General features: G+C 41.1%; 1 protein-coding gene across 3 annotated transcripts in view; it reads left to right on the forward strand.

Moving 5' to 3' along the window:
- Positions 1-14,195, forward strand: part of LOC309964487 (transducin-like enhancer protein 1) — an 89,188-nt gene that overhangs the window by 33,322 nt on the left and 41,671 nt on the right. For all 3 annotated transcript variants that reach the window (XM_082843547.1, XM_082843545.1, XM_082843546.1), the window contains exons 7-8: positions 10,478-10,682; positions 11,421-11,437. In XM_082843547.1, coding sequence (XP_082699673.1) covers positions 10,478-10,682; positions 11,421-11,437 — 222 coding nt within the window. The remainder of the gene's footprint in view (positions 1-10,477; positions 10,683-11,420; positions 11,438-14,195) is intronic.

Consider the following 14,195-nt stretch of genomic DNA (forward strand, 5'->3'; position numbering starts at 1 on the left):
CAAGACCTAACGCCAGTTGCAGGTCTTCAGCATACTGGCATGTGCGGCTTTTATAATTGTAATTTTTGGATCAGTATATTAATTTATGTCAGCAGGCTCTTTTAAAGTTTGTAGTGATCAATAATTATCCCGCACCATAAGTTTCATGCTGTGGCATATGCTTGATTTTTGCTTGAAAGGAATTGTGCGCGTCCTGGAAAATCGAAGTAGCATAAAATTGGGTTGACAATTCAGCAGACCTTTGCACCCCTTCATTGAACATGCAGTGTGTCAGCCTGTCTCCCCAGAGGGGAGGAGGCTCTGGGAGGCTGTCTGTTCCTACAAGCAGCAGCTGCGCACAGGGTAAATGCAGCCCGGTTTGATAGCAGCTGTCAGTATTGTTCAGGGACCAACTTAGGGTAAAGAACACTGGGAGAGGCCATGCTCTTCGTCTGCATCGACTTTCAAGCTAAGAAAAGAAATAGTAATTTAACGGTTTAGACATCTATTACAAGTGTGAAAGATCATGAAAGAGTACCCTTTAAAATGCAAATGAGCTGAAACATTCTCATTCCCTTTAAGGTACAATCAAGGAGCTTACTGCTTGCTTGACAGGGCTACAGATATTTCTCTTTAGCAAACCTGGAAAAAGTTAAATCTTCTCAAGGACACCAGGCTTCTAGGTAAGCTCAGCTGTGTCCTGGGACCGTGGCTGCTCTTTTAGGAGGAAGAGAGAGGTTATAGTTTTTTCCGTTTTTGTAGCGTGAATTAATGGTGCCCATTTCTCACCAGCATAGAAAACTTAGTTCTCATATCTGATGGAATATACTGAATTTTAAATCTTTTTCACCACAGCACCTGCCTTCAACCTACGTAGATTCCTGGTATTTAAGAAAGATAAGCTTCTTAGATATTTGATACTTGGAGAAACTATTGAGATATTTTTTGTTATACTTTTTTTAACAGCTTGACTGATGGCATATCTGGTAATTGGCAGACTAATAACTGCAACCTTACTTTTTGAATTTTGCTTTTTATAAGCTCTTTTGTTATTAAACGTGTTACGTTCTTGTAACAATAAAAATGCAGAGATCTTAATAGATACAGGGTTTGTTTGGTTTGGCACAAACTCCCTTGTACTTGAGAAAACAAGTTCATTGTGGGAAGGAAACTTATGTATTTGAACCTTGGTGTGTTTTTTTTTTTTCCCCAAACATCAGGATAGTCTCCACAATTTAATCAGCATTCCTCAAAGATTTGTTTTTAGTTTGGAATGCTATTAAAAATGCTCAAACCGAAGTAGGTTATTGACTGACGTAACATTTTATTTGTGGGATAGCTAATGGCTAACCTGAAGGAAAGGAAAATTGACGGACGGGCTCTTCAGATCACTCCCCATTGTAGTATTTGGGGAGTTGGGAACTAAGAGCTCTCTTCTACCTGCTCTGATACTACAGAATTGATTTTAAGTTGAGATTGGGATTCCAAATAATTAGTGTTATCTTTTAATTGGGTTTATATCACGTATAATTAATATAAATCATATAAATATAGATATGGATATATACATACCTGTACACACACAGATTTTTAAAAAAATTGATGTGTAATTCACAGGTGAGATGCACAGCTCCTGAGTGTACGGATTGATCACTGGCACATGCACACACCCTGTAGCCCACATTCCTCTCTGGGTGCAGATTGTTCCCACCTCCCCAGGAAGTCCCCTTGTGCTTCTTCTCAGCCAAGTTTTCCCACCCCCCTAAAGAAACATGGTTGCTTTTTGATTAAAAAGTAGAAGAGGAAAAGAATAATTAGCAGAGTGTGATTTTCTTTATTGAAACAGTTACATAGTTGTATATCTATTTCTAACCAAATACCTACTGCCTAACTTCTCAGTGTTTTATGCTCATCTTTCTAAGACCATTTGTATTGTGTTAACCTGGACAAAGCCTGGGCCTAGGATGAGATGCACTTGGTTGGGACTTTGCACTGCCACTTTTTATTTTTATTTAAAAAAAATGTTTATTTATTTTATTTTTGGCTGCATTGGGTCTTAGTTGTGGCACATGGGATCTTGCGTTGCGGGGCACGGGCTTCTCTCTAGTTGTGGCACGCGGGCTGTCTAGTTGTGGCCTGTGTGCTCAGTAGTTGTGGCACACGGGCTTAGTTGCCCTGCGGCAAGTGGGATCTTAGTTCCCAGACCAGGGATTGGACCTGTGTCCCCTGCATTGGAAGGTGGATTCATTGGAAGGTGGACCACCAGGGAAGCCCCAGCACTGCCACTTCTTAGCTTTGTGACGTTGTACAGCCAGTTAACCTCTACCAGCGTCCTTCTACAGGACAATGGATAATACCATTTACCTTGCATGGCTTTTGTGGGGGGTAAGACCTTGGCTGGCAGCCTTCAACGAGCATGTGGTGCTGACACCCTGAACTGAGGTTCTGTCTGCCTGGTTTCTCTCAGCACCTGTAGCAGATCTCTGGGTCCAGTTGGCCAAGCTCCTGTGAAGGGGCGATTGCTCCTAGCAGCAGGTCACCTCCTCCTTTGTCTTTTCTGGTGGTTACATGGATGTTGGTGTTTGAGATTAGACCCAGCCAGATGCTCTGCTCCTGCCATTAAGTTGTCGTGCTTGAATGACTTTTAATAAGGACTCAGAAGTGCAAAAGCACTGCCATTTAACTTTTGACGAACAAACTTATTAAAGTTCAGAACCAGGGCGGAAAGCTAAGTTAGGGGAGCAGATGGAGGGGTTTGAGAAGCAAAACTGTGAGGAAAAGGCATCACTGGCTTGCTTACTCAACGTAAAGAGGAAAGGGCACCAGGCCTTTTGCTGGCCCTGGGAGGTGGCGGGGATCCTTGTGATAGAATTGGAAGGAGAGAAGAGTCAGAAGACATGGACAGATGAACAGTTCCCCTACCACAGAATGCCAGATTTCTGATAGCTGCCTTGATGCTGACTGTTGGATATAAGAAAATTTAAACAATTTCCCATAGCAGTGCTATGAACATCAGGGAACTCAGGGAAATTTGGGGTTAATGTAAGCAGCGTTGTTTGTCCTTTCTCATTTATTTGGATGTGATCTGACTTACTTTCCATGAATATAACTTCTGTCAAGGCCTATGGGGCTCAGGTTTGGGGCGCCAGTTCTTGGTCATGTGTGTATACTCCTGTTCCATAGGCAAATTTATAATTCTCTATACTTTAAAACAACTTAGTATGAAATAAGAGAAGTCTAGGGTGGTCTGTGGTGTCTGACTATGTGTATTTGTGTAGGTGATGGCTGTGAATACAAACTCCTGATGTGTCTGCAGAAGAAGCCTTTCTGTCCTTGAGAGATTGAGTTGTAGACCTAAAGGACTCCCTATTGTTGCAGGAGATGACTGGTTTAAGGATTAGCAAAAATGTTGGATTATTTTCTTCCTCCGGTTGTAGCTGTCAGACATCTATAGGATTGTAGTGTGGGAAGTTTAAGAGGATGAGGTTAGCCTCTTATTCTTATGAGTATGCAGTTAATCCCTGGAAAGCCCATCAATAACCCAGCTGTAAGTTTCTTTATAAAACAAATTCACCCTGAGAGAATAATGCATAGCCTGCTACCAAAGGGAGTAAATAAAATGATGACAACAAACATGGATCTTCCAGCTCCTACTTAGTGACATACCTGCCACTTAAATTCCACCAGTCTAGCCCTTTTATTAATTTTCCAAAGAGATGGTGCAGTATCTCAGAGAAGTCTTTTATGCATCCTACCTCTCCTTTAGGTCGAGCTAGTTTTTTTTTTTTTTTTTTTTTTCCCCACTGAGGGTACAACTAGGTATCTCTGACAAATGCAGAGCTTGGCTTCAGTGTCTGGGTTCTAGTGAATTGGGCAGTGTGCTTTTTATTTATTAGGAAACTTACTGAAGCATTGTCTACTTGTTCATTTCCCCATATATTTTCGTATGATTTTTATTTGGATTTCTTAGAAGAAGGCATTATAACATTTTCCCTCTTTTCAGAGGAAGAAGAAAAATCTTCAGAAGAGAAAGTTGAGCATCTCATTTTAGAAATGAGATCTATGCAGTTTTTTTTAAATTGATAGATGACTTAACATACCATATCATTCACCCTTTTAAACACACACAGCTCAGTGGTTTTCAGTATATTCACAGACTTGCACAGCCATCACTACTATCTAATTCTTGAACATTTTCATCACTCCAAAAATAAACCCATATTCATTAGTTGTCAGGCCCCATGCCCCCTCCCCTCAACCCCCTGGCAACCACTAATCTTTCTATCTCTGTGGATTTGCCTGTTCTGAACATTTCATATAAATGGAATCATATGATATGTGGCCTTTTGTGTCTGGCTTATTTCACTTGCATAATGTTTTCAAGGTCTATAGATGTTGTAGCAAGTACTTCAGTCCTTTTTATTGATGAATGATACTCCATTGCATCAATATGCTGCATTTGTTTATCCAATCAGTTGCTGGTCATTTAGGTTGTTTCCACCTCTTGACTGTTACGAATAATGCTGCTGTGAACATTTGTGTACAGATTTTTGTGTGGACATGTTTTCTTTTATCTGGTGTTTATATCTAGGAATGGAACTCTGGGTCATATGGTAACTCCATTTAGCTTAAACAACCAAGTGGCTGTACCATTTTACATTCTCCCTAGCAGTGGATGAGAATTCCAGTTTCTCTGCTGCTTCTCCAACACTTGTTATTGTCCATTGTTTTGATTCTAGCCCTCCTGGTGGGTGTGACGCGCTGTCTCACTTGTGGTTTTGATTCGCATTTCTCTGATGGCTGATGATGCGAGCATCTTTTCACTGAAACCTTATATGGTTTTAGAAATGGATCTACCTAAGTAAACATGGCTTTTAAAAAACTTATTCTAGTTCAGGTCTTTTAAGTCACGACGGAAACAGACACCCAGGGCAGGTAGGATGAATAAGTTAGGGGGGTGATGCAGAATGAGTTGGCCTGTGCGGATTAGCTGAAATGCAGAAGCAGTGAAGACGAGTTTAGATGCTTTTCAGAATTTTAGGCCTTCATCCTGGTGCCTGCCTACGTACAGGCCATCAGTGTTGCTTCTGCATCTCATTTTCTGTGCGCTCCTGCATCGAGATGGAGCCTCTCAATGGATTTATGTATTTATTTATTTTATTGTCTTCAAGTGGCTTGCGAATTCTTGGCCCCAGCAAGCAGTTTCTGCCTGTTTATCACCCTTGTCCCCTTCACGCGAGAGGCCATCCACATATTGGGAGGTTTTCAGATAACTCCTGTAGTAGTGTCCTTGATGTTTCTCCTGCCACATAGCTCTTCCCCACTTTCCCCACTTGTTTATCATAGCATACCAATTTTCTTTTTCTGCACTCTCCCAAGATAAGAACTGAATGTTTTAAAGAACAGAGAAATAGCAGAAAATCAAGGAAGAATGACTTGGAGAGAACTGTCAATAAATGCTACTTTTCACTCCCCCCCCCCCCTTTAAAAGTGTTTTAATACCAAGTGCTATAAATGCCACTTACTGTCACGCTTTTAGCATTAAAGATGCTATTTTGGGGCATGGTTTTAGTTCTGGTTGGGTTCAGTTTGTGATCTGTGTGACATAGTTTTCCCAAAGGTTATAAAGTAGGTTAAATTTCAGAAATTCAGTGGTTGGTGATAAGGAACTTATTAGCATCTAGTGGGAATGAGAGGGACGTTGGCCTTCGTTTTGATTCTGGTGTCCTTTCCACTTGTATAGGCAGCTCTGTGGTGATAAACCCTGTGCCACACCTGTTTTAGAAACAAAAATGTAGAAACCACTGCACAGTTATATTAAGGCTCTGAATGTAAACGGCAAAGTCAATTTCATGTAGCAACATAACTGACCCAGTCTGCACTGGGTAAAATGTGAATTAAAATTCTAAATGTGTGGCTGTTGTTTGACATGGATGAGGTTATTTTATTCCTTGCGGGTTTTCAGTATCACTAACTCAGTGTTTGGTGTTTGTTTTACTTGTCTCCTTCCCAGCCTATTCAAATTGTTTGGGTTAAGAACAAGTACAGTTATCTCCTTATGCCCCAAACTAAACCTTTCCCTAATCACCTTTGAGGCACCAGAACAGTATGTAAAAGTTCCCATTTAGCTCTTTTCCCAAATTGTTTTGTAAAATGTGAAGTTTCTGTTTGTTTGTTTTGTTTTGAATTGTTAGTGGAGTCAGCATTAGGAAGCAGAGGCTCATTTTTTTGAGCTGTGACAGGGTACTCGATGGGGAAGGGACCGTGAAAAGTTAATATTTTAAAGTACTTCTGGTTTTTAAGCAACAATTTGGCAAGTCCTTCGGCATATAAGAACATGGTTTCTAATGTAATGGGACAGAATTCCAGCTTAGATTGAGACCAGAATTTCTCACCCTCAGCACTGTTGACATTTTGGGCTCGTGAATTCTCTGTGCTGGGGGCTGTCCGGTGCATTGTAGGACGTTTAACAGCATCCCCAGCCTCTACCTACTAGATGCCAGCAACACTTCTACTCGTCTTTCCCTCCCAGTTGTGACAACCACAGATGTCTCTAGATGTTGCCAAATGTCCCCGGGGTGGGGAAGGTGGTGTTGAAATTGTTTAAGAGCTGCCAGTCTAGATTGATACATATTGCCCCAAACCACCATTGTTCATCAGAAATGCCTTTTCTGATAGCTTTATAAACTGTATTGCTTATGTGTTCTGTGGTGTATAAATCTACAAGCATTAACTTAAAGAAAATGTTTACTAATTGGTTCAAGCTAATGAATGGGTAGAAGGTTGAATTTTCCCAGCCAGCCTTGCTGTCACGTTGAGAAACATTTTACAGTTTCCCCGATGATTTGGGTAGGTTTGGGTCTGTGGAGGACTGATTCATGTGAATTCCCCTAATTGACGGAGCCATTGGATTTTTTGATGTGTTGCTGGCTATATAGCAATGTCAGGATCTCTTTTCTTGTAGCATATATTTTTAAGTAACATTCATGTTTCTTCCTTTTGGTGAAGGTGATGAGTACTAGTCTGTCCCAGGTAAGCCGTGTTGAGAAAAAAATGTTCTTTAGGACACATGGGGCAAGTGGGCTGCCCTTTGGGAGTCAGTTGTTTGAATCTCCTGGATGTGGGCCCTCTGTTCATTTCAATAAATATTTTATCTTAGAAATAACACTTATTACTTATTAAGCATCTTCTTCTGAGAGAAGCCAGAACTATCTCTGTTTCAGCTTGATTCTTCTTTATCGGCTTCCTTGGACGAGAGCTAGAGCAAAAGATACTTTCCTTTTTCAGATGTAGGGTATTGGAAAGTAGGGACTGGAGGGATGGCACTCGTGAGTCATAAATCTAAGAACAAATTCCCGTCTGTCACTGCTGATGAGGCTGCATTGTGAAGATGGTTTTATTTCCGGGTAAATGCCCAATAGTGAATGTGGATTGTCTCTGGGTGTGCAGTATTGCATACCCTCAAGAGTATCTCCTTACCTGGGAAGGGAGAAACGTGAGGTCCTCGGTGGAGAAAGAGATTGCCCTCTCCTTCCCCTTGCTTGGGAACACTAGGTCTGCAACTGATCCCTTGTGAACAGGACTGGGCTGCTGGGGTCACAGGAAAAATGCTGTTCTGGGGACTAAAAGCTTTGCAATCATTGTTCTGGCTATGAGCCCCACGGCAAGCCACTCTTTCATCTGTGAAATGGGAGCCATTATGCCCGCCCACCCTTCCTCCCTCTGGTGTATTCCGAGCTGAGGCCAGATAAGGAAGCTGGAAATATTATCTAGGGGCACTGCATGGTAGGATAAAGAAGGAGAATGTGAGGCAGCAGTATCCACGTTTCTTGGGTCCTCAGCATCTTCAATAGCTGTGATTCATCCTGTCGCTACCTACTTAGTACTCCTTTCATTTTGTGATAGGATTTATGCTTTTTTAAAAAAAAGGAAGAAGGAGCTTTCAAGATCGCCAAGCTAAGGATGGAAGAACCTAATTGCCTCTAATAATGGGCAGTGAGCTATCTCTTCAAGGGGCCTGGAAAGCTAGAGCAGGCTAGAGGTGGGACTTACTCATGGCCAATTAGGCTGTTGGATAGCCCTGTTGAGAGCTATTTGCCTGAAGGTTGAGTTTAACTTTGCAGGTCTGTTTCACAGCTGTGGCAAAGCCCCTTTATTTTATAAGCTTAGTCTTTCTTTTCAATAGTACATCAGAGAATGCTTTCCAGTTCATCTTTCCAAAAACCAACTTGGGCTTGGCAGAAAATCTGCTTCCTTCTAGCATATCCAAATATCACCTGAGACTGCCTTTGCTCTAACGTAAAATCACACGTCTGGAGTTGTGTTTTGGTGTCTCCGTTTGGGGGGGAATGTTAGAGGGGGACTGGGGGTGGGGTGCAGGGAAGGGTGATAGGGTTGGTATCCTCCACCCTATAGTTAAATTCCTTCCCCTCTGCTTAGCCTCTCTCATCTTCTTTAATCAGTGCCGAGCTTAATTACCCCACCGCACCCGCTTGTGTATGCATCACTGCCTTTCCCCCCAAGAAGCCGGACATTGCTTTCACTCTGAGTAATGATAGTAATCGCTGGTAGGGCAGACCTGTTCCTCATCTTTCTCCGAGCACATTTCTTATGGCAGGTGTCTAGTTCCTAATTAAGTGCTAATGAGCATGCCTAGTGGACCGTGATGCTGCTGCCAGCTCCTTCAGTTTTATGTCCTGCTACTGCCAAGCTCTTAAAAGGTGACGGAGCAAGAATTAGTGTCTTTGGGATGACAGGAAGGTGATTTTATGCATAAAGAAGTTGTTATTATGATCTCAAATGGTGAATGAGTAGTTTATAAATACTTTCCAAGAATACTATTAATGCTGCCTGCTCTGACCTCACCCCTTTTCCAGTTTCCCTCTCATTAGAACTGTGCTCTCTTTGGAAGGAGTGGAGGTTTAAAGAGAAGGTTGGCGCCTAAAGATTTTTTAAAAGGTACTAGGAGTGGTTGAAAATTTACTGTAAAATGACTATAGATGCTGACTTCTGCCTTTTAGATGCTGCTTTCTCTTGCTCTTGAGTGCCGGAAGCATAATGTTTAGGATTCAGTCAAAGATCAGTGGTCAGGGTGGAAATTGCTGAAGATCTGGTGTGAAGATCTAATATATTCAGTACGTGCAAGGGTGTAATAAATAAAACGAGTAATTGAGTCCCAGGGAAGTGAGCACAAATCAGAATCTTAAGAATTTCCTAACATTACACCTTAGAAATTGAGCTTTAATCGTTTTAACTGTCTCATCAAAAACGAGTTTTATGTTGGACAGCTGAAATGTGGCCAGATTTATGGTGCAAGGGCCATTGCTTGGATACTTTTTCGTTTCCTGCAACAAATCTTAAATATATGAGAGCAGTGATACTCTAATGTGAACAGGTTTCTAACTTCTGGAATGGGTTAAGTGATAGAGGCGAAGGCATTTGGGAATGGGGACTTGGTCATCATGGTTGGAGTCCCACACAGCTGGTGGGAGTGCCTTCCTCAGCAAGGTTCTTGGCCTGAGTCTTGGTGTTTTCCTCTGTGACACGGGAGGGGGATGGGTTTGGGGCATGGGGCCCAGGAGAAAGGAAGGGATAAACAAAGTTTTGTCTCTAAGGTTCCTTCCATTTGTCACATGCGTGGCTCCCTGAGGGCTCCCTCTGTATGTGGTGGTACCATGACTAGAGCACAGCCATGAGGGTCCTTCCTACGTTGACTTCACTTCCCTGCCACCTGGTGGGAGAAACTCAATGCCTTGAGCCCCATCTGTGAAATGGGAATATCAGTACTTCCTCCATTCTGTGAGGGCTTGATGAGCTAAGGGCACACAAGTACATGAGAGATGCTAGTTCTTCCTGCTTTCTAGGTTCTGTTAACTAAAGATAATGTTCAGTTTTGTCTCATCCTAACGTTGTGGTAAGTTAACGCAAGAATGCTGGGGTGCAATGGAGTCACCTAGTAACTGGTGACTAGTTGAGAATATAGTTTCTGTATATTAGGATGCATATCTGCACCTCCCCTATTTTAACCTTTCTGAAGTCAGAATGAGTCTGAAATCCATGGCATCTTAGATTCAACGATGCACTGGATTTCATCCTTGGAGGCGCTTAGAGATGGAACTCACCACCGTGTGAGGGCTTACTAACTTATCCAAGTTTGCTAATAATCAGTAGCTACACTTTCAGGGGGTGAGTCAGGCCAGAAAGTGACAGTGTCGATCTGAGGATTATGTTTTGGGAAGATTATATGATATCAGGTAACTGAGCAGATGAAAGCTTTTGATGGACTGAAAGTGCTAACCACATTTTTTTCTCTCTTTCCTCCCTGTCTCCTTGCTCCCTTCCTCTGTGTGTGTGTGTGTGTGTGTGTGTGTGGAACCTCCTGTTCTGTCTCCTCCATCCTCTCCTGTCACGTCTGCTGTCTCCCTGGTTGCCACCACCACTGCCACCACCCCCCTCTCTCTCCCTCCTCCTCTTCCTCTCTCACCACCACCACCAACAGCAGCAGCAGTTGCAAGCTCAGCATCTTTCTCATGGCCATGGACCTCCAGTGCCCCTCACCCCTCACCCTTCGGGACTTCAGCCTCCTGGAATCCCGCCCCTCGGCGGCAGTGCCGGCCTCCTGGCGCTGTCTAGTGCTCTGAGTGGCCAGTCTCACTTGGCAATTAAAGATGACAAGAAGCACCACGATGCAGAGCACCACAGAGGTGAGAGGCCGGGCAAGCCAGATTAGGACCTTGCCCTAACACTCTTACAGTGCTGCAAAGTTTGTGCACCGCTAAAGAAAGCCCCAACCCATTCAGAGAGCAAACAATGAGCTAAGAGGAACTGTCTGTCGCACAGCTTGGCCACTGAAACACAGTTCACCCTGGAGGTTTTCAGGGTTTAACGTGGGCATCTGTAGATTTCTCCATCTCTTTAGATGGCAGGCATCTTGACATCTTGGCAACTGCCTCATTAATGCCAGTGGCCTGTACCATATTATGGAAAACTGTTAACTGCTTAATTGGGTAATTTTCAAAGAAAGTAATGTTGTTAAATGGGGCGAAATAAGAAGTTAAATTTGAAAGTGAATGTGTTCAAATGAAAGGTTTGATAATTGCATCTGTTACTACTTAGTTTCATAGGCTTTAATTCTAGTATGCATTAAATATTGGGCAAAATTGCACTTGACTAATTTTTGAAAAAAAGTAATTTATTCTGTCAAGAAATTTTAAAAAAATAGGCTTTTGTGTATGGTTAAACTGTAAATCTTATGTTTACAAAATACTGTAATTTTCAGGAAATCACTGTATTAGGAATGTGCAATGACTTATATAAATAAAAGCCATTTTAAAACTGTTTGGGGCTTGTGTTCTAATTATTCCCCCCTTTTTTTTATTTCTGTTCTTGCCTCTGTGTCTGAACGGGCATGTCTGTGCGTTTCTTGGTAACCTCGGGAGCAGACAGAGAACCGGGCACAGTAAGTACCCTGACGCCTGCTGCACATAAACGCGTTCTCCCCCCCTGCAGTGCACCCTCAGCCGCCTTTCTTTAAACACACAGGCACAGACACGTATATTCTACTCTCTCTCAGCGACCTGTTGTTTTTCTTTTTCTTTCTTTTTTAAAAAAATATGACTGTTTCCCCCCACCCTTTGTCTTTTATATAAAACTTCCATCAGGTGAGAGGGAGGCAAAGCTGTTTGCTATGATTACTCACTTGAAAATACACTTTGATCCCTATGTGCCCCAGACCCATTTAAAAAATATGTTTATCATTGCACTTCGAGTCCAGGTTTACCTGTAGTTTGAGAGTATTCATTTTTATCTTAAGTCAGTTCTGCAGGCAAGAGGTCACAATCCATATGTGACATTAGTTAGTATTGTGTTATTTCTACCTAAACCATTCATTATCCTCTGCAAATGCATCTTAGTTTCTAGGTTTCCATATCTAGTTTTCTTTTCATAATTGTCCTTGGAGTGTGAACTTGAACTTAACTTTATTTTAGTCCAAAGAACTGAGTGTCTGAGTAAGCTCTCAAAACCAAGGAAATTCAGTGCACGGGGCTCTGTGCTTATCGAGTTCATTTTTTTTCCACCAGCCTAAATCTTACTCATTTTACATAAAGCACGTTTGATCTGTACACATATCTGCCGGTTACTTGTGGGGAGGCCTGTCTCTAAAATGCGTCTCTTACATGTTGTGGAACAAACAGAATGAGAAATTGGCCCCTTTTCAGCTCAGATAACCTCCAGTTTTTGCCCCCTTCCTTCCTTCCTTCTTTCTGAACATGGCAGTATTTTGATCATCTTCAATCTAAATATTGTTTAAAAATAGGATACTGAACTTTTAAATCACTCTGATACTTTCTTACGTTTGGGGGGATGATGTGTAAACTTTTTCAGTTTGAAAAGTTTAGGCACCCCTCCACACACACCTTCTGTGTAGAACGGTAGCTATTTTTAAAATTCTCTTTGGGACAGAGCTTTGTTTTACTTCATGTGTCAGGATGTATTGGTGGAATGGATAATGGTGAAAGGATGAGGTAGGTAGTTGTGAAATTCTTGTCCTGTAAGTTTTTTTTGGAAAATGTTGGGAGGAGAAAAGAGGGGAGAAAAAAATTAGATCTAGGGAATAAAATTACCTACTCCGAAAGTATGGACCTAAGTAAACTGATTTATGGAGGTGACCTTTCTATTTTGCTGTTTCATTGTCCCTGTAGATTGTCATCTTTTCTGCCATGTTCATTCAATAGAGTATCAAATTAAAAACCCTAATCCTGGGCCAGAGAATAGAGATGGCAGAAGATGATGCTGGGAATGCCCACATGCATTAGTCTGCTGCATGTTTTAATCTATTTATTCTAGGTTTGAGACTTTATTTCAACTTTATGTTAACAGTACTACTGTTCCACCTTAAGTCACGGTATATTTATTGAATGCTTACTATATGTAAGGTAATATAGGAAATATATCTGTAGTGAGGGATGTGTAGGGATATGTAGGTACATGTATCACAAGCCCTTTCTCAAAGAACCAAGGAAAAGCAACAAAAATACTAGAAGATACAAGGCTGCAGAAAGTTTTAGCAAGAGTTCTAGACAGTTGTGGAAGGGATACCATGGTGTTATGCCTCTCTGAAATGCCAGTGGCAGGAAAGAGTAGAATTTGCACACTTAAGCTCGTAGAGGCATTTTTCCATAACTCGGTATGACTGTATTTCTGAGTACGTCTAATAATCTGTGTGTAATTTTGCCTGGAAGATGTAATCAAGAACTTGACTGGGGAAGTGAGGGTGAGGTGGACGAAGGTTAATGAGTTGTACCCTTAAAGAAGTACTAAATCGTTCTTGAATTTCAGGCAGCTGTGGATTGTTTTCAAGTCTAGTTAGTTTAGTTTGTAAGTCTGTGTTGAGTTAGCAATCTGAACTTTTAAGTCCAAATGTGGTAGATACATTGCATAAACCAATCTATAAAATAATATAAAATACATGGTTACTTAATGTGTTATTTGCATGTCTCCTTTTTCACACCAAATTTCTGTCAAGTCTTAATAATAATTTCAAAGAGTATTTCCAGAATAAGTATATATGCTGAGTTTCCTGTGTAATTATTACAGAAGACTCATGGTAATGATAATATAAAATGGAGAAACTACACTAATTTTTAATCTAAAAATTTAATTCAGTCTGTAGAGAGGAATTAAATTGTTCATTGTCCGTATAAGTGGGATTTTGCTGCAGTTACATAAAATTAACTAGCTCTCTTCAAACTTTGTGTAAAATTAAATATGAGACTCAGTGGGTAATGAGATGATGTGTACTGTTAGCTCCTAAAATATTATAGTACTTATCTGTTTAATAAAGTGGTTTGAATTATGAAGTTGAATTTTACTTGGCAGATGAAGTCAGTTCATTGCTCTGTACTGCTGTTTTGTTTGTTCACTCCTCGAGGGGTTAAGAGCAGTGGCTATAGGGCAGCGATTTTCAAACCTTATGGTCTCAGAATCTTTTACCCTTAAAGTAACTGATGACCCCAGAGAACTTTTGTTTATGTGTGTCATATATTTTGAAAATTTTCTGGGTTAGAAATAAAACATTTTAAAATCACTTAAACAGATAAAGAGCTACTTGTGTTAGCATAAATAACATTTTTAATGAAAAATAACTATTTCTCAAAATAAAAAATTGGAGTGGGAAGAGTAGTTTAGTTTCTTTTGCACATTTGCAGATGTCTTTA

This window comes from Leucopleurus acutus (assembly GCF_964270905.1).
Source record: "Leucopleurus acutus genome assembly, chromosome: 7".
Lineage (NCBI taxonomy): Eukaryota > Metazoa > Chordata > Mammalia > Artiodactyla > Delphinidae > Leucopleurus > Leucopleurus acutus.